We start from the raw sequence: 19192 nt of genomic DNA, 5'->3' as shown, positions 1-19192 counted from the left end.
TCAGATCTTCCCTTTTCCCCCATGCCAACAAAATCTCATACCTTCTCTTTTTCTTTTGCTTTTACTTTTCACCTTTATCTTCAACACACAAAACCCAGAGGAAACTATGACTTCAAAAGTCCTATGAAGTATGACTATTATTTTAGAGTCCCATTTCTTCTTAACCAAATTCTTAACCAAATGCTGCCACTACAGTGGAAAAAACCCCATCACCTCTGCCAATTGAGTCTCAATACAATCAGTGCCTTTCTGACTGTCAAAACTGGGAATTACTACAACTGAAACATCCTAAAGAAACAGCTCTTTATATTGCAGTTATATTAGCAGGGAATTAATGGCAGCCAGAGAACCCAGAGTGGAGTGGAAGCGTGTAAGACATGGAGACAGGAGGGGGACTACATCCATGAGATAGGGGCACGTAAGCTCCTTCTAGCTAGGCTAACAGGAAACCCAGAGCTTCTGGAAGAGGGAGTGTGGCCTCACAATTCATAGGCATGTTCGCAGCTCCTCTTTTTGAGTCTTTCCATCATACTGCAGCTCTGATCTCCATCCATCTGCTAAGAAAGACAGGTAGAACTTGGTGTTACAGATATCAGTTTGTTCCTAATGAGGAGACCCATAATCTTAACCCTTCAGTAGGTCTCCAGCTGAGATGTCTTGATCTTTGCAATGTTTATTCTGTATTAAGAAAGAAATCGTAAGACAAGCAGACCAATTATTCTCATATTACTCATGTCTATATATAGGCTGAAGTGCAGGGTATAGTCAGAGGCATATTTGAGTCAATAAGCTATTTGCAAAACCTTGGATAGTGAGCTAAGTGGGAGGTTTAGGCTATATAAAGGCATGGTCTGCAGAAATGCTCCTATATTAATAGACAAAGTCAATCACATGAGATACTGACTTTTTCTGCTCTTCTAGTAATTCCAGAAGTTTCTAACCTATCAAGATGCCCAGTTAAGCTTGATTTTGGATTCTAATTAAGTTGATTAAAATTAAATTTTCTTTTATTGGACTGTATCTCCAAATTTATTCTATCTGGGTCTGTGTATGGTAGGAAGAAAAAAAAAATTAAAAAAAGAAATACGTAGATTCTCAAAACAGACAAAATCTTCTTACAAGTTATTTCACAAAACCAGAAAACAAATCATTATTTTTAAATCAATTACTACCTAAATCACGATACAGTGATTGTTGAGCTGTATTATTGTTTCTCATGGACATGAAGTGACCTTGGTCAATTGTATAGTTCAAATGTTGCTTTTGAGTCTCCCAAAGCAGTGACATATAGACACATTTAGCAGCACTATTTCTATTCAAAATTAGTCTTACTGGGTTTCTAAAGAAAGGTGCCACTTTACCATTATTTGTGTAAGAACACAAAGATGTATCAAGCCTTTTCAATTAAAAATAACAACAAAACCCACTACTTTTGTTATATACTGTATTGTAGTTCTAATAATTCACTGTCAGTGAATCCATAGGAAGGTCATTTTATACCAAAACCTAATCTTAAAAATAGTTCTTTGTTCTCATATAAGAAGCTGCTGGGGTATTAGTATAAGTCCTTTAGCACATAAAGCATATTAACTATGAGATAAAAGGGTTAATTAAAATTACTTCTTTAAATACATCCAAGGTTAATTTCAATTTTGAGTTTGAATCTATATGCATGCACTGTTGTAACATGTTCATTATGACACACAAAAATCTCTTTCTCTGTTAAATGCATTAGAAAGATTTATTACATTATGAAACACTGTGCAAGCAGTTGCATAACAAAATTATCACCTTAAGAAGTAATTATTCGTGGTTCCTAATTTTAATAATATTCTAGGGTTTTAACTTTTATAATGTGTACTTCTTTTATTTGTCTACTTAGAAATAAAAATCTGGGTATTTAATGTATTAGTAGAACAATTTTTAAATGTTACTATCAATAGTGAAAAACTAAAATAAAAGATATATTAACATATGTCACTAGCTTTAAACAAATAGACAGGCTTTTTCAAAAGCCAGTCTTCAAAAACAGGAACTTACAAAGTCTATGTCTTCATTTTCATGTTTTTACCATACTGACATGAAAACATTACCTCTGTGATTGAAAGATGACTTTCTGTCATCTGCTGATGTGCAAGGAAGTCAGCAACAGAAGGACCTTTTGCTTTTGAACATCCCAGACTGACAAGAAAAATGCCAGTCCCACTGTCCACTCTAAGAATAGAAATAGTTTATAATTTAGGAACTACAATTAAAATTAAAAGTCTTCTAATTCTAAACAGGCAGCTTCCTACAGTTCAGTAGGATAGCAAGAGTGTTATAAATATTAATTTATAAACCAAATATTTATTTTGTAAATAAGAATATAATAGGGGGTAACAGGAAACCTGAAGGATTATCAGGCATATTTTAATTTAAAACAAAAACCTAATTTTTTGTAATCAGCAAATGGACTTTGTTAAACACATACAAAACTTCACTTTCAAAAGCCAATTCTATACATGCTGAGGGATTTGGCCCCTGCAGAACCAGGGATTACAGAGTCACATGGATATTAGTATCTTTCTTTTTTTCCCTGTCCCTCTCATTATTTTTGCATTTGCTTGCTGTATCTTACTGCTTATAAGGCGTAGAACCCAACGTGAAATGGAACCCACACAAATAGACCTTAGCCTGAACAAACTCCATTAAAATTATGTGGTTCAAGGTAGTACCACCTCTGTGTATAATACTACAGGACAATTACATTGGCTACTGCTCTCATAAGGAATTGAGTCTCCACATTCCTCTGCAAAGCATTGACATAATGACACCCAAACCATACTAGGACTTTTTTCTGCTATCATCTGGCAAACTATAATAAAAATGGAGTAATGATTGGCTAATAATTTTTTCTAGGCTCTGTTACTGCAAGACAAGATTATTTTACAGGACTAAAACATGTTAAAAATACTACTAATAATAAATTTATGTTATTTGGTTAGATTTTCTTGGTCTTGAAATCTTTCTGCAAGATTGGAAATAATTCACAAACTGTATCTTTCAAATGTAGCATTCATGGTAAACTCACACTGGGTTGCATTAACAAGCCTATACGTTAATTTTCTCCATGTTTTCTAATTTATACACTTTCTATCTTGCTAAAATATACTAGCCCGTATTTGTTATCACTATGAAGCCACATAGATAATAAAGACTAAATCACAATTATCAAATTATAGTAATACAACTTTCTGATTTCAGTATTCTTTCTTTTTCTTATGAATCAACAATTTAACATGTCTTTCAGTTATTATTATCAGTTAACAAAGACTGTTTCAGTACTCTCAAAGCACACAATATTGTTTATCTTCTCATCTAGGTTAAATCAGCCAAAACTGAATAGGTTGCAAAAGATAATGCTTGTTCTCCCTACTGTTTCTTTACTCAGCTGGTTCATTCTGCATTAGTCTGAGTCGGTGGAGATAACCTAACACAATTTTTCCAACAGTATTTAAGTTTTTCTGTACTGCTGAAATAATATCAGTTATTGTTATGTTATATCTGAAATAACATCTATTATTCCTAATATCTGTTGAAGCATGGCAGATTCTAAAACAGCATCCCTACAAAGGGAAGTCCGTCTTATCCACCGTGATTCAGGATGACACATACTTTGTTCAATTTTAAAGAGTAATCAAAGGTGTGGGCTTAAATCCAATTAGTGTATTTCAAAGAAGATAATGTCAAAATGCTTCAAATGGTGATTCTACTGTACAACACTAAAGTTCTTAACTTCTGTGAGCCTCAGATTTCTGAACTATAAAATGAAAACAAAAGCGCCTTGTAAAGCACACAGTGATCTCCTGCAGTAAGAGATTATAAGCATAAGCCATTATTAACTAGGCTAATATTCTAAAGAGAAAATAAAATTACAGGCCTTGGAAGTCATGTATTCACATCCTCAGAAGTATCTAGATGTCATAATGATTGTTACACTACAGACATATTGGACAGACACTTTTAATTGAACTTGATTGTAATCACTCAGAATGTTCTTATTTTCATGTCATCTAATCAGTTACCTTTCTTCCAGCATTCACAGTTCCTGACCTCTGGCCCACTGAATAACAGAACATGTTCCCAATTGCCACATAACTATTAATTCATAGAAAGTTTCAGATGCTTATAATCTGACCTAAAGCCAACAGAAATCATAGTTTTGCAGAAATTTTTACACTGATTTCTGCCCTGTACCAGGCACTGTAGATCTGGCATCTGTCAACATTGATCCCCTGTGCTTCAGAAAAGATTTAAAGTACACAGTTGAAGTTTTGGATAAGAAACATTTCCTGTCCAAAAGAACATGCAGACTGGTTAAGTACAAATAATCACCAAACATCAGGACAACAGTTCCAGATCCCAGTTTCTTTAAATTTAAAAAAAAAAAAAAAAAAAAAAGAGAGAGATAGAGTGAAAGAATTTTGGGAAAACAGATTTAAGAAAATCTTTCAAGGAGGAATAGTAGGAATATTTGCAGAGGAAATCACGTGAAAATTGGAAACCATGACTGAAATAAAAGGGACAAAAATGTTTACTGATGAAAATGCAAATGCAAGTATGAGGGAAGGAAATAAATGGATCACTAAATCCAAAAGGATAAAGAAGAGGACACAGATGGAAATAATGAAAAACAAAACAGATGCTAATGGAAGGCCGATAACATAGAGTCCTAGAGATGAGGATAACAAGGTTTAATTTGATATAGCATTCAATGTAGAGGCTCAAGAAGTGGGGCTCAACATTCTCTCAACATACAAAAGAAGATACTTCAGCAATAACATTTACAAAAATGCAGAGAAGAAATACAAATAACAGGCAGGATAACATTGTGACAATCAAGAAAGAGGACGACAAGTATTTGGGATGAGAACGGATCAATCCTGAGGCTACTGAAACAGAAGAACCACAGGAAATACATGCAGAAATAACCAGAAGTCAAGTTTCAACTTATCATCTTTTATTTTTCAGATGAAAGCATAAATTAATTATAACACTGCTGTTCCATTCCTTGTCTTTACTATTTAGTAAGGAGTACATCTACAGTGCATTTCAGAGTAAGTGCATCACCATACGTCACCTTACGCAGCTCAGACACATATTAGCTCCAGTATTCTGACAGCAATGTATCTGTAACAGCACAAAACCCAGAGTGAACTAACCATCTCAGTATTTATCCAGTCTCAAGACATTTTGGGCTGTGCTACCATTGCTATGCAATCTAATTTGACTGTGCCTACACAAGTGACAGTCAGCTCAGTGCACGTGCATGTGCATTTATATGATCACTAGAGCATTGAAGATATTTCATTATACAACTTAACAGTAACATGAAAGATATATGTAAAGTATTATATAAGTGAAACAATATAAGTAAATAAAAACTGCAAATAAGAAGACAAAAAAGAACACAAAAACAAGAAAACAGAAGAACACAAGAACAGAAAAATTACTAGTCAATCATTTCAAAACTCACTGTGAACATAGTTTCTTAAGTTGACCACCAAAATGCTGAAAGGAAAAAAAAAAAAATCTAGATGTATTATTCCTTAGTTCTATATAATTTTATATTGCATTCATGAAAAGGGTTAAAAGTTTTTCACATTGGAAATTTCATATTAATTTACAATCTTAGAAAAGGCTACTAAAAACGAATTATTTATAATGTAGTATAGTAGTAACAGTAAACTTTCAAAAAAAATTTTTTAAAACAGAATAAATAATACTTCTTATGAACAAAAAGTTATCTTACAGTTTCAGATGAGAGAAAAAGAGATGTGATTCTACCAGACATTGTTAGAATATAATAATAACCCTTTAATATATTATGGTAATTTACCTTCACATTATGTTATTGTAGTAGATCCTGGAATTCCAGTAGCTGTCTAAAGAACACACAGTGATAATATATGGTTTGTTCCCTGCTTGTTTTCAGAAATACAAACACTAAATCAAAATTAGTATGCTAAAGGCTGAACCTAGAAGGTAATTAGGTTATTAAACAGAATCAATAAATGCAAAATGAAGCTCTGCATGTATCCAAAATAATGTGTTTCCCATCAAATAACTTGCATCCAAATTCTTCTTAGGCTGAGCAAAATATTCTAAAACATTTTCTCCTAAAATCAGATAGCATCAATCTGAGAATAAAAATACTTTTAGTTTATGCAGCAACACCTCTTCTGGAGTATGTTTTTCAACCACTATTCTTTTAAAAGTACAGACCATTATGTATTTCAGTGTGTTTTGTCTCTTTGTGCATTGCAGTGGCAGCTCAAACAAGCAAAGATCTTAATTTGGCTTGTTAACTTTGGAACAGCAGGCAGTTGAGAATTTTAAAACAATTTAGAGAACAACAAGAACTGAATCTATCTGAAGTGCATTCTAATTTCAGAGAATTTAAAAAAAAAAAAAAAAAGTGGTAATCTAAGTGATTTCTAAGGGATCTCTGAAGATTGTCTAGCCCACCTGCTCTGCTCAAAGCAGAGTCAGCAAGAGGAGGGTGCTCTGTGCTGCACCTACTCAGCTTTTGAATGCTCCATGGATGGACTGAGCAGCCTGTTTCAGCGTCTTCAACTTATTAAAAAAAAATAAAATAAATAGGATCATACAAAGGTATTCATTTATCTGGAGCTGAGAAGCAAGTAAAAGAAATATTGTTCTCCCAGTTGGTGCTGCCTAAGCCACGTGCTGAGTGAACCAGCAGCACAACGTGTTGCATGTCACACAGTAAGAGAGGAACAGCAGCACCGCACTGCTGCGCAACACAGCCAGCGTCCCTCTGAGCGCAGGACCCGGTGCAAACATTTCAAATGTATTTTCTCTGCTTCAGTCCCTTTCCTTCTATTCCCTTATCCTTTATAACATCACTATTTGTTCAAATCTAGTAGACATAATACAAGATACGAAATTTCCTAAATTTCATTCATCATTTGGTTCATATGAAACTGATGCAAAGCACTCTTAACATTTCTCAGCCATTTTGCACTCATTTCACACAGCTGAAATTTACTACAAAAGGTGCTAGGCAGTGGAGAACCATGTCTTTTGTGCTGCTGTCTTCTGCAAAACAGGGATAATAGTATAGGTTACTGAACTAACTGAACAAAACACCACTATTTAGCCTACCAGAATATTTCAACCTTCTCCCAGATGAAAATAAAGCCTTTCCAATACCTCTTAGCTCCAACATATTTACTGCTCTGATGCCACTTTATCTTTTATTCTGAGTACAGCCATTCCTTCTGATAATTTATATAGCACCATTTGCATAAGCAGAGTAAAGAACACTTTTCAATTTCTTCTAGTTCTGAATGGCTCTGATTTAAAAAGACAGAGGTTAAGGATATAAACAGGACAGTGAAGGCAGAGAACTACTCTGGGGAAACAGCAAGGAGAGGTGTCCCTAACAAAATAAACAATGCCAGAATATTTCCACTGGCAGTGCTCTTCACTGTATTTTCCTGGGTTTGAGAACCCAGCAAGATGAAATCTGGAAGGGTGGTTGGCAGCTATTTTAAGGCTCAAAATCAGATAAAAATCTAAGGTAAAGTTAAGGTCTACACTGAACCCATCAGAAGAGATTGACCTGGACCTACCAATCACTGAAAACTAACACGATTCTCTATTTTAAGAAGCAATTACTCAAAGTAATTATTTCCTTAGTCAGTAACTGAAGAATAGGTCACCTGTTACTCTATAGAGTAACTATAGATTTATTCAAATCCAGAGATTTTATATGAGAAGAATTTTGCATCTCGTCAGTGACTTCCAATGCTGTTACAAAAATTTTTAGGTAAAGCACAAACTCAGCTGGATTTTTTTCTTCGTACTTTCAACTGTCACAGGCCTCTATTGTGCCACTATATATATACATACCTCTATACATTCATGAGTGATTAGCTGATGTCACATTCATGTTCATATTAACATGTGCAGTTTGAAATAAACACAGCTGCATTTATGTCAATGATTTTATATTCAAATATATCTGATTATGCTGAAATAAACACAGCTGCATTTATTTCAGTGATTGTACATTCAGATAAGGATATTTGTTCAGTGTAGTGTAATGTTCCTTCACACTGGCAGGGACATTGCTATTCTTTCTTGTATTTCCCTCTATCATTTTTCCAGATGGAAAATTTTGAACAGAGCCAGAAAAATGGAAACTGGAAAATTTATCTCAGAACCTGGTATATATGAATATCCTTCTGCTTGTTCTCAAAAATGACTTAAACATCTTTGTATAAAGTGTCTTTGTTGTTTTTTTTTCATTCCTTCTCTGTCAAAGAGCAAACTTACAAAAATCCCACCACAAACTGAAAGTCTGATGTAAATGTAAGTACCAGGAATGTATAGTGTGAAATCTTAAGAATGGATCTGCATTGGGTGTGCTTCTGGACAACTGTTGTTAATGTTAGCACACCATCTTCAACTACTATCTTCCTAAGAAAATTAGTTTGAATGGAAACAATAACTGTAAGATTTTCCTTCCTATTATCTGATCAAATTATAGTTTTGCAAGATGTTAATTTTGGCTTGTAACTATAACCTGTAATCTATTTTTAGAAAATAACAAAAGATTATCATATGTACTAAAAGTGATTAACCATTTAACCAGATGTATCTATCAGGTGAGATCAAGGTCTAGCCCAGTAACTGCCAGAAATGGATCCCTAGAGAAGAGCATGGGAACAAAGCAATCATTTGAAGATACCTCCCCAGAATAATTCCCCAGGTTACCATGAACAGTTTATGAACCTTCTGAGCCAGAGATGGTGTCAGTGTTTAGTAGCTCTCAACTGATTTTCTTCACTGGTCTTGTCAGTTGGGTTTTTTGCTTGAAAGCGTGACAGATGTAAACTTTTAGCATCCACAACATCCTGCAGGAAGAAGCTCCACAGCTTAATTAAACAATATGTGAGGAATCATTCTCCTTTGTTTGCTTTCAACATATTAACTGCTAGTTTCATTCGATGGCCCTTAGTTTTTGCATGAAGAGAACAGACAGGGAACCACTGTTTCATATTCATTGACATTTTGACTAAGAATCATGATTTTACAGACCTCTAATATAGTCTTCCTCAGTTGTCTCTTTTCCAGACTAAGGATTCCTACTCTGTTTGATTGTTCCTCATACAGAGGCTGTTGAAAATCTGCTCTGAAATTACAAATAACTGACCTAAGACATTTCTGCTTCAATTTACAGTTGCTTATTCCAGTCCCTCTCAGGTCAGTCAAACAGCAAATCAACACATGTGCTTGTATACTAGCTGAGGAGATGCAAAGATGTGGTAAGAGGCGGGAGGGAAAGGCTAGGTCTTGAAGAAAGTTGCATGATAATCAGAAGATAAACTGACTGTGAAAATTATAATCAGCACCCCAACAACAAATAACATCCTAATTCTTTACTGATGCTATTATACCGATTCTTCTTGCATTGTCATTAGCTCCATAAATGCTTAATATCTATTTCCCACAAGTTAAGATACTTGCCTACTGCTGTATTTCTTAGCTGGTATCACATCAATACTAAGCCCTCCCCCATTCGTAAAAATGTCTTCCATACTATATTCTGTTTAGATATTTAAAAGGTTAATATTTAGTTCCATTTGCAATGCTGACCTAGCAAGAAAGAAATTAATTTGGCATTACAGCAGTAACATCAATTTCCCATGTAACTTTAGTAATGCATTTACTGGAAAGAGATTAATATCAATTCCATAAATCATTCACATGCTTTTTCCGGAGTTTGAGACATCTGAGTAATGTCATATATGTTAACTGATATCACTTTGTGCATGCTACATCCATTAATCTATGCCTAGGGTCATCATTAAAACAAAAAATTAAAATCAATCTTTTGTTCTTGATTTTTTTTGTGGCTTCCAACTTGCAGTAGTCCAAAGGTATTGATACTCTGATAGAATAACACTGCTCTGAACTAGGAACAGACATTTTCAGAAAAAGGAAACATTTGTTAAATTATCCCTACTGGTAGCAATAACCACTTAATATCTTTATGTGAAATATGGCATAAATTACTGTCAACAAATAAGGAAATAACTAAAATAAAGTGTTTCATTAATCAGACACACCTCGATGCCATAAAAGTAGGCTGAAAACAGACATCGTTACTGAAATAATATATGGACTTTCATTTCTTTTGTTTCTACATTGCATATCAGCATTCTCATAGAAGTAAAAGCCAAAAAAGTCTACCTGAGTTAATGATTCTAGCTTTACATGACATATTATAATATAGGAAATTTGGAATAACAACTAGTTTTTGCTCCAAAACACAGTTTAGTCTACTACTAAAACTGTTTACACTGGAAGAAAGTAGCTTTAAACAGCTTCTGCACTTTTTATTTCTATTAATGTGCCATTATTACATTTGCCTGTGTTTCTTTATTCCTGTTCTAGGATATCATAGTAGTGCCACTGAAATCAAGGTGAAGAAGGGTATTTCTGTTCACTTAAATGTAAACACATGCAGGATGAGCTTGTTTAAACAATTTTGGAAGCATATTACAATTGTACACTAGGCGGCCAAAATGCAACTGTTTCCTAGGGTGGATCTCAGTTTTTCTTTGAACATAATGCTAACAGTATCATCTTCTGTATCTTCTTACTTTCCATTTTTAAACTTTTTACAAACAAAAATGTCCATTTCAGAAAATGTTTCGTAACTCAAATTTTACAGTATTTTATTAATCACAAGTAAGATTAATCTCACCTAATTTTAGCTGTCTGAAGTTACATGTCAAGTCTTAACAACTGGGACACAGGCACCCCCAAAGGGCAATTCATCCTATATTATCTTTGCTTTTGTTCAAAAGATATCTTTCATGGTAAAGCTCAATGGCCTATTTCACGCCTGTAAGTGGTTACAATAAGATCAGCGGAATTACAATCACTTACTGCAATTTTGAGTGTTGGGCAAAGTGTTTTATAAGTACATTATCCTATTTTTGAAATATAGAAAGATATTTAAAACCTGAACAAAAATGATATGAGGGTACTTCTCAGTCACATGAGATCTCTTTATACATTGTAAATCTTAACTTTTTCCAACTGATTAATATAATTTGCAATCCATCAGCACTACATTTTTTAATCAGGTTTCTAATACAAAATATTTTATAAACCTGCTGTAGAAAAAGCCAAACTAATGTTTGTCAATAATTTTCACTGCAAGGCAGTGGTACATCAGTCAACATAATAATATGAGGTTTACAGTAATTGAGATTGAATCTAAAATTTTACAAAACTTTAATTACAACCTTTTCAACATAAACCACAATACACAAATTACCCAATCATAACATTTTTTCATAAAAAAATAAGAATTCATCCAAAGGATAGAAGATTTAATGACTCTTGGCGGAGTTCCACTTTTTGGTTGAAATGAGAATAAAAGCAGACGGCAGCTTCATTTCTAATTTCAAGAAACACAGTATTTTTTAACATTTAAACAGCATTATATTTGACTAACAAGCCAAAATATGTATTTTCAAAACCTTATAAAAAGCCCCTGTATTTAACAGTATGAATGCTGAGATTTACGAACCTCTGTGAGCCAACACTGTTCCTTCAATCCTTAAAAGTATTATAAAACAAGCAATTTGAGCCACAAGCAGCAAAAACTGTCAAGCTTGGGATTTTTAACCATCCTCACAACACATCACAGTCTACCACCTAACTCCAGCTTCCTCCCATGTTCCCTGCAACATCCTACCAGGCAAGACAGAAGGCACTGGGTAATCCAGAAGTATGTACAGGCCAGAGTGATCAACCAATGCATGGTGACCAGCAAGCCAGAGGATACCAAACAAAAGGAACAATATTTGAATTTCCCTTCCATTTCTCTTCAGTGAAGACACAGCTGGCAGTGTCAACAGAAGTTTTTCATATGCCAGTTCTCTACATCAAGAGCCTGGGGAGGCAAAAGCTATAGCCATTTTGAGCCCACCTTGAAAGCAGTCTGAGAGTTGGGAAGGCAACTTGTAGCTACACCCAGCAAAACATCTTTGCACAATGAGAAAAAAAGGTGTGGATGCCTCTGTGGGCACAGGTGTATTCTGAGCTCAGAGGAACTCTGATGTTATCAAAGCACTATGAGCACAGCAATGAAGATGGTTGCCAAGTGGAAGGTATTTCTTACAGACTTTTTGAAGGTATACTTCTGTAGCGGTTGTAGAAATACAGCCTAAATGCATGATAGTGTGAGCCATGCTTCGTACCCTGCTAGAACAGGTGTTGCTGCATTCTAGACAGCCCAAGACAAGGTATTTTAAAGAGCAAGTCATCCATATTGTCTGATGGCATCCTCTAGACTACCACAAGAATCCAGTATGTTTGAGGTTTCTCCTGATTTATATGAGATGAGTGTGCAGGGAAGCTGAAGTCGAATTGCTTCAACACTCAAGAGAGTCAATCACCAATGCTCTCACTGGACAGCATCGACTCAAATCTGTAGATTTCAATCTTTACACAAAAACAAATAAAAATATCCATGACCAAGAGCTTCTGACATTTCATGGTTCATTTCAGAGCTACAGGATAGCTGCAACTGTGTTTCTAATATGACTCGTGTTCTGGCCTATTCAGTCATGCTTTGGGACTTGGAAGAAAACTGTCAGCTATATTTCTTTTCTCTGAATCCTGACATAAATGATATTTTTGCAGCCTGCATAAGCAATGGTCAAATCCTTGAAGTTCCCATGCTTTGGGGTCATTGCCAAACTTCATTCTCCCTTCTGCAGAGTCAGATTAGACTGGCACTCTGCACAAAGGGTTGAACTGGCATCAGCACCATAAAAACACTGGTCTCTTTTTTTTTATGTTTTCTTTGTCTACTTTGCAAAACACATATGAAAGACTTTGTATCATGTAAAATTAATAAATTAAATAATTGTTACCTCAAATGAAGAAGCAAATCTAACGCAGTTATTTAAGTTCCCAGAAAAGTTTCCAGCTCTGGAGGTATCATCTCCAAAAACATCTGGTACAGGAAAAAATGACTAAGCAAATAAAAACAAATCTTAGCCACACCGCAGCAGAGGCTGCTGGCTAAATTGATGCCATCAGAAACAACATGCACTAAGCCAACACAAGACAGTAGGGGCAGCTGGCTAAACTAAACTTTAAAGTCATTTAGATCTACACAAAATAAAATGTCTGAAATACCAACTCACCTTAAGTATAAGATGCCAGACTCCCTAAAGAACATTTTTATGTCAAAATCTGGCCCTGACTCAATCAGGAAAGACTTCTTTGTATAGCAAGAGTAAATACATCCTTTTCCCCAAAGCACTATATTTTGCAAAATTCCCAGTTTTGCCAGAACAAATAGGATGAGAGGTGAACATCTGTATAGCACTGCATTGCTGCTTTACTGAAACTGTGTTAATAATTTAGTGCATTAATGAATAATAGGAGAAGGAATTACAACTGACTAAATGTATACATTTCAAATGTGACATTTATTTCCTTTAAATTGGTTCTATACGTAGATAACTGTGCTTTCATTTTTCCCTGAAACTAACTCATGCTTCTTGTGAAAAGTGGCATTATCCAAAAAATTATGTTGTAGTATGCAAGAAATCTGAATTTTCATCAGTTTCTTTTATACTAACGATAAATTAATGTTAAAAGTTTCTTTTGGCTGCATACATTAATAAAGATAACACGGAAGATTCCAGTTAGAACACTAGCTTGAACCATGGGAAACACAAATTCAAATTCCTGACATACTTGCAAGTTGATAATTCTCTCCTTCACTCCTCTGTCTGTTATTTATAAGACAAAGGGTTCAACCATCTTTCTTCACTTTCAATAATTGTATTTATTTTACAGCAATGATTCTTTCACTAGTATTAGATTCATTAAGGGTAAGTTAAGTACAAGCTACAAACTGGTTAGGTAGCTTTCTGTCTGAAAAGGATCTGGACAGTAAAAGGGATCATAAATTTTATAGAAGTCAACAGTGCCATGCTATTGTGAAAATGATTGGACTGTCACATAGCAGAAGTAAATAGATTGCAAGGCATGTCATGTAATAAACTCTACATAGTATTGGCACCAGCTTATCTGAGTATCATGTTCACCTTGCACTGTTGCCTGTCAAGAAAGGCATGGAACAGCTGGAGAAAGACCAGAGGAAATAAAGAATGATAGAAAATTTGGAAAATATGACCACTAAGGAACTATTTAAAAAAATAGCAGTTATTTAACCTGAGGAGGGAAAGGCCAAAGAAAGATATGATAGCAGCTTTCCATTAAGTCAAAGAAGAAAGGAATCATCTGCTTTCTGAGCCTATAGGACTGGACAAGAATTAATGCATTTTTGGTAAGAACTTTCTATGTAGAAGTTAAATGTTTCTTATATTGAGCAAATTGCAGCGTTAGAATGGATTTCTGTTTTCTCACTGAAACTTTCCTCACTGAAAGTCTCTGAAAAGGATAGATAAATATCTGTCAGGAATGGCAAAAATAATGTATTTTGCCTCTCAACAACAGAGTGGACTAAAAAGAAAGTCCAATGCCCATTTCAATTCTATTTTTTATGATTTTTTGAAAGCAAGGCACTTCAAAACAGCAAACTGGACATCGATTTTCAGACTACATAAAAACACACCTCTGTCTCAAATGAATTCATACTTGTCAACACTATTTAATACAATAATGATAGCCATTACAAAAGTGAAAGCATATTAAGTAGCACATCTTCTGTATGTGTTAATCTTTTTCTCGCTTTCTACAAGTTTAATACTCTTTCTCTATTCTGAAAGGTATTTACTTCCTTTTCTGCAATATAAAATCATAGTCATTCAAAAATAGATCTAGGAAGGAACCTTCAGTTCCATCAACCAGATCTTTCAAGAAAATACAGAATATAGCCCAAAAGAGGAGAGCCACTTAGGGAATCACATTTAAGACAACTTTTCTTTTGAAAGCAAATCATCAACAAATACTCCATGGTTACCAGCCCATGGGTCCAGCCAGCTTTGCTCCATCCTAACATATCTTTATTAAGACCAAGATCATCTGCAGTGAAAATGTTATACAAACCAATGTCAAATGTTCTACTAAAGTTACATTAGATATAGGGTTATAATCACTGTATAGTATAACTATTGTGGTTTTCAATTACACTATGTTTATTTTTAAAGATTTAATAAATCCTTACAAAACTTTAACTGTAAAGAACCTTTAATACCTCTTAAGTATGACGGATCTTAGATTTCAATGACATACTCATGTTTAGTAACAATATCATCATAATAGACAAAACACAAGTCTTAGAAAAAAATCTATAAATTATATCCCAACAGCCTATTTCCTTCAAATATATTTAGGTCTATAAGATAACACTAACTTGGAATTACTGTAAAATTAATGTGACCTGCTTTCATAGAATCACAGCACCATAGAATGGTTTGCGTAGAAAGGGACCTTTAAAGATCATTTAGTCCATCCCCCCTGCCATGGGCAGGGACACCTTCCACTAAACCAGGTTGCTCAAAGCCCCGTCCAACCTGGCCTTGAACACTTTGAATGATGGGGCAGCCACAGCTTCTCTGGGCAACCTGTGCCAGTGCCTCACCACACTCACTAATCGACCCTCTTTCAGTTTAAAACTGTCACCCCTCATCCTATCCCTACACCCCCTGTTAAAGAGTCCCTCCCCAGCCTTCCTGTAGCCCCCTTAAGTACTGGGAAGCCGCTCTAAGGTCTCCCTGGAGCCTTCTCTTCTCACGGCTGAACACCTGAAGAGTATCAATACACTACTGTATAAATGTTGTATACTACTGTTTGGATAATAGGAGGCGGCAGATTTCAGCATTAATAACAATTTCATAAAATATCCAGTAATTAGTTAATTTGCTTTGACCAGGTAAGGTACTTTAAGCAATTACTTGGCTGACATATAACAAAAGATAAAGAGAATTTACATATTAAGTGTACACAATATTATTATCATTCTTGCTAATAAGTCGTCATCATGAGAAAGTAAATGAAGGTATTAATTTTATTCATATTTGTATTTTGGAGGTGTCTGAATATGCAAAGCAACATCACAGCCTCATCATGCTACAATGTAAATAAACAGAGTATTTCAGATAGCATCTGCCTCTATCACATGCTATTATTGTCAAAGTATATATAGTATGAACATTACTTTGAACTGAATAAATGTTTTAATTTTAAAATATAATTAATTCTATTGTTCAAAAACTGGAATTAAACCATCATGCAATGATTCACATTACTTCACAAATAATTTGATGGCTGCTACTGATCCTTTTCATTGCAGAGCAGCTTAACACAATAAAGTAAATTTCTCAGCTTGGCCAACTGATTAATTTCATAAGTCCTTTTCTGATACAAAAATTCATAAAATCATAACTGTTATTAAATAGCATCCAAAGTATTTTTAAAAATACGTAACTGTTCTCTGAACCTTCAGAGACATATCTTAAAAATAAGATATTCTTTATTATTCACTGCATCATTTACACCTTTTACATAATGCAATCAAAGGATTTAAATAACTCAGTTTAATATTTATCCAGGAACTGGCAGCCAGTATTCTACCCTGAGGGACGTAACTCTTCATAAAAAGCTCATTTTACAAGACACTGTAGCAGTTTTGGCATTACCAGCACCTCTCACATAAACCATGCTCAAAACTATAGTTTATCCTGCCAAATGCCTTTTGTACATATGGTGTTTAACAGTGCTCTGTAGGTCTGTAAGCCAATAATAATAGATCTAAGCTAAAAATCTGGAGACACACATATATGTAACACAAAAATTTAAACAATGCTACATAATCATATACATATATATATTTACCTACATACCCCACATGCATATAAACATACACGATTAAAAATATTCTTTAAATTGATATGCTAACTATAACTCTTGCAAAAACAATTTCTTTCAATTTGCAGTAGCTTCCTAAAGTTTAATTCTCCTTCCACTGACATCAGAGGCAGAACTTCCATTAACCACAGCAGTATAGAATTAGGCCATAAGAAACACAAAGAAATATATTTAGACAGCACATACACATTTGTAAAATCTTCTAACTATGCAAGGATGGGCTTGGCACTTTAAGAATTTATTTTAAACATGACATCTTTGATTAGTGGTCTACAAATACTGTATATAACAATAGAATAAAATCCATTTAGGTATCTGTGGTAAGGGATGGACCTGATGCAATGTACATTGTAGGTAATAACAAATGTCACAACCCTTTTTATGTTTGAGCAGTCTCATTTTATATCATAGTCTGACTGAAGTGCATCACTGAGTTAAGCAGTATTTAACGCAAGTTGTCTTTAGAATTAAGACACTTTTTATATAGTTAATAGTGTCAATATATTGACAACTCTGTACCATAAAATAACGCTAAAAATGCTTACCACTTTCAAAACAGGCATCAAATATAAGATGTCCTTTTTTAGGCTGTCCACAATAACCAGCTGGGAGAACGGTGTACTTGCTCACATTCCCTGCTATGATATCATCACTTCCTATGGCACTACCTGTTGCAGTAAAAACCAAAAAAAAGCATGAGAGTTAAACAAAAAACTATAAAGCACAGTAGAAGGGTATTCCCCCATGTTTTTCTATATAACATGAAATTTGCACCATTTAACATATGCACCAGTAAATGAACTCTTTCTTTTCAAAGTTTATGTAAGAATTTGGATATAATAATGGCATCATATGTTAAAGTTTCTCTAAGAAACAAACCACACAGCCTGGTTTCTGGCATATGCATGTCCTGTGGCTGAACCCTCCTGTATGCAATAGTCTGATATTCAGCTGGATCCACTTCTTTTGACTGGAGCTCTCTAATACATATATTCCGCATGCATTCCCTAGAACTGAACTCCTCAGCAGCATATTCCTCACCATGGGCATTAATGGGATCTTTTTCCTCTATCCTGCTGCCTATTTTCATGCATCTTAAATGAACTTAGAACCTTTCAGACTGTTAAGTCCCACTCATATTTGAAATTTGAAAATTATTAGAAGGGAGAGACATACAGTCATGGAGGCATTTGATTAGCTGAGCCTTGATTGCTTAGAATACAAAACTCAGAAAAATAACTTAAATAAAGAATTTTTTTAAATGTGGGGGTTATTTCATAATAAAATATATGAGGACATAGATTATCTATACAAAGGCACTATTTTTGTCAAAATATGTCCATTAGTGTATACATTGAAAGCTTTGTTCTTCCAGTAAAATTACACTGTCTAACAAATCGCAGTATGCAAAAAATTTGTTTCCAAATAGGGATGGAAGAACACAGTGATTTTTTTCATTTGAGAAGTGTACAAGAAAGTAAGTTAATATTTGTGTATTATATTATACATTAAAATTATAGTATAGTGAAAGAAATACATAATAATATAACTAGCTGTTCATTCTTCTGACATTGGCTCAGCATTTTCTTCACTATTTACTGTTTGGACAACAAATATTTAACAATAGAAAAACTATCTTCTGTGTTACAGAAAACTAGAAGAAATGTGTATGTCTTCAAGTGCAGAAGGCATGTGATGGAATAATGGGATGATAATATCTTATTTCACTGATAAATAGGGCTACTAAGGCTTCTAGAAATAGACTTTTGGTCTGCACTGATTTTTTGACATTTAAATGGGTTACAGGGGATGATGAATGTGACATAAAGCTCAATTTGTTTTATTTTTATATTGAAAACTATTTCACACAAATGTTACAAGCAATTCATATTGGCCCTGAATGATGAAAACAGCTTATTAATTAAAACTGACCTTTCCATATATAAATGTATTCCACCTCTTGAGGCAAAACACCTTAGCTGAGGTAACAAATTATATCAATGTATTAGTGACACCACAGTTAAAGGGTCTGTCAGGCTTTCTATTATATACTCATATTTTCAGAGGTATATATATCCCATATTAAAAAATCTGTATATCCAGGTCCACACTCAGCATATAAATCCCCAGTCTTCTCAGGGAAGAAATTTGGAACTTACTCTCTTTGAGAAGTACTACAACAAAAGAAAGAAGATTTAAACTTCTCCCTACTTTATCATAATCCAAAAAGTTAGATATTAAATAATGCATACTA

General features: G+C 34.3%; 1 protein-coding gene across 1 annotated transcript in view; it reads right to left on the bottom strand.

Moving 5' to 3' along the window:
* Nucleotides 1–19192, bottom strand: part of LOC141926403 (BEN domain-containing protein 5) — a 971122-nt gene that overhangs the window by 935797 nt on the left and 16133 nt on the right. Inside the window, exon 3 of the mRNA XM_074832076.1 lies at nucleotides 17484–17606. Within this exon, the coding sequence (XP_074688177.1) occupies nucleotides 17484–17606 (123 nt within the window). The remainder of the gene's footprint in view (nucleotides 1–17483; nucleotides 17607–19192) is intronic.

The sequence above is a fragment of the Strix aluco genome, chromosome 8, assembly GCF_031877795.1.
Source record: "Strix aluco isolate bStrAlu1 chromosome 8, bStrAlu1.hap1, whole genome shotgun sequence".
NCBI classification, from domain to species: Eukaryota; Metazoa; Chordata; class Aves; order Strigiformes; family Strigidae; genus Strix; species Strix aluco.
The sequence above is the reverse complement of the archived record's forward strand: the minus strand, read 5'-3'. Positions and strand labels throughout refer to the sequence as shown.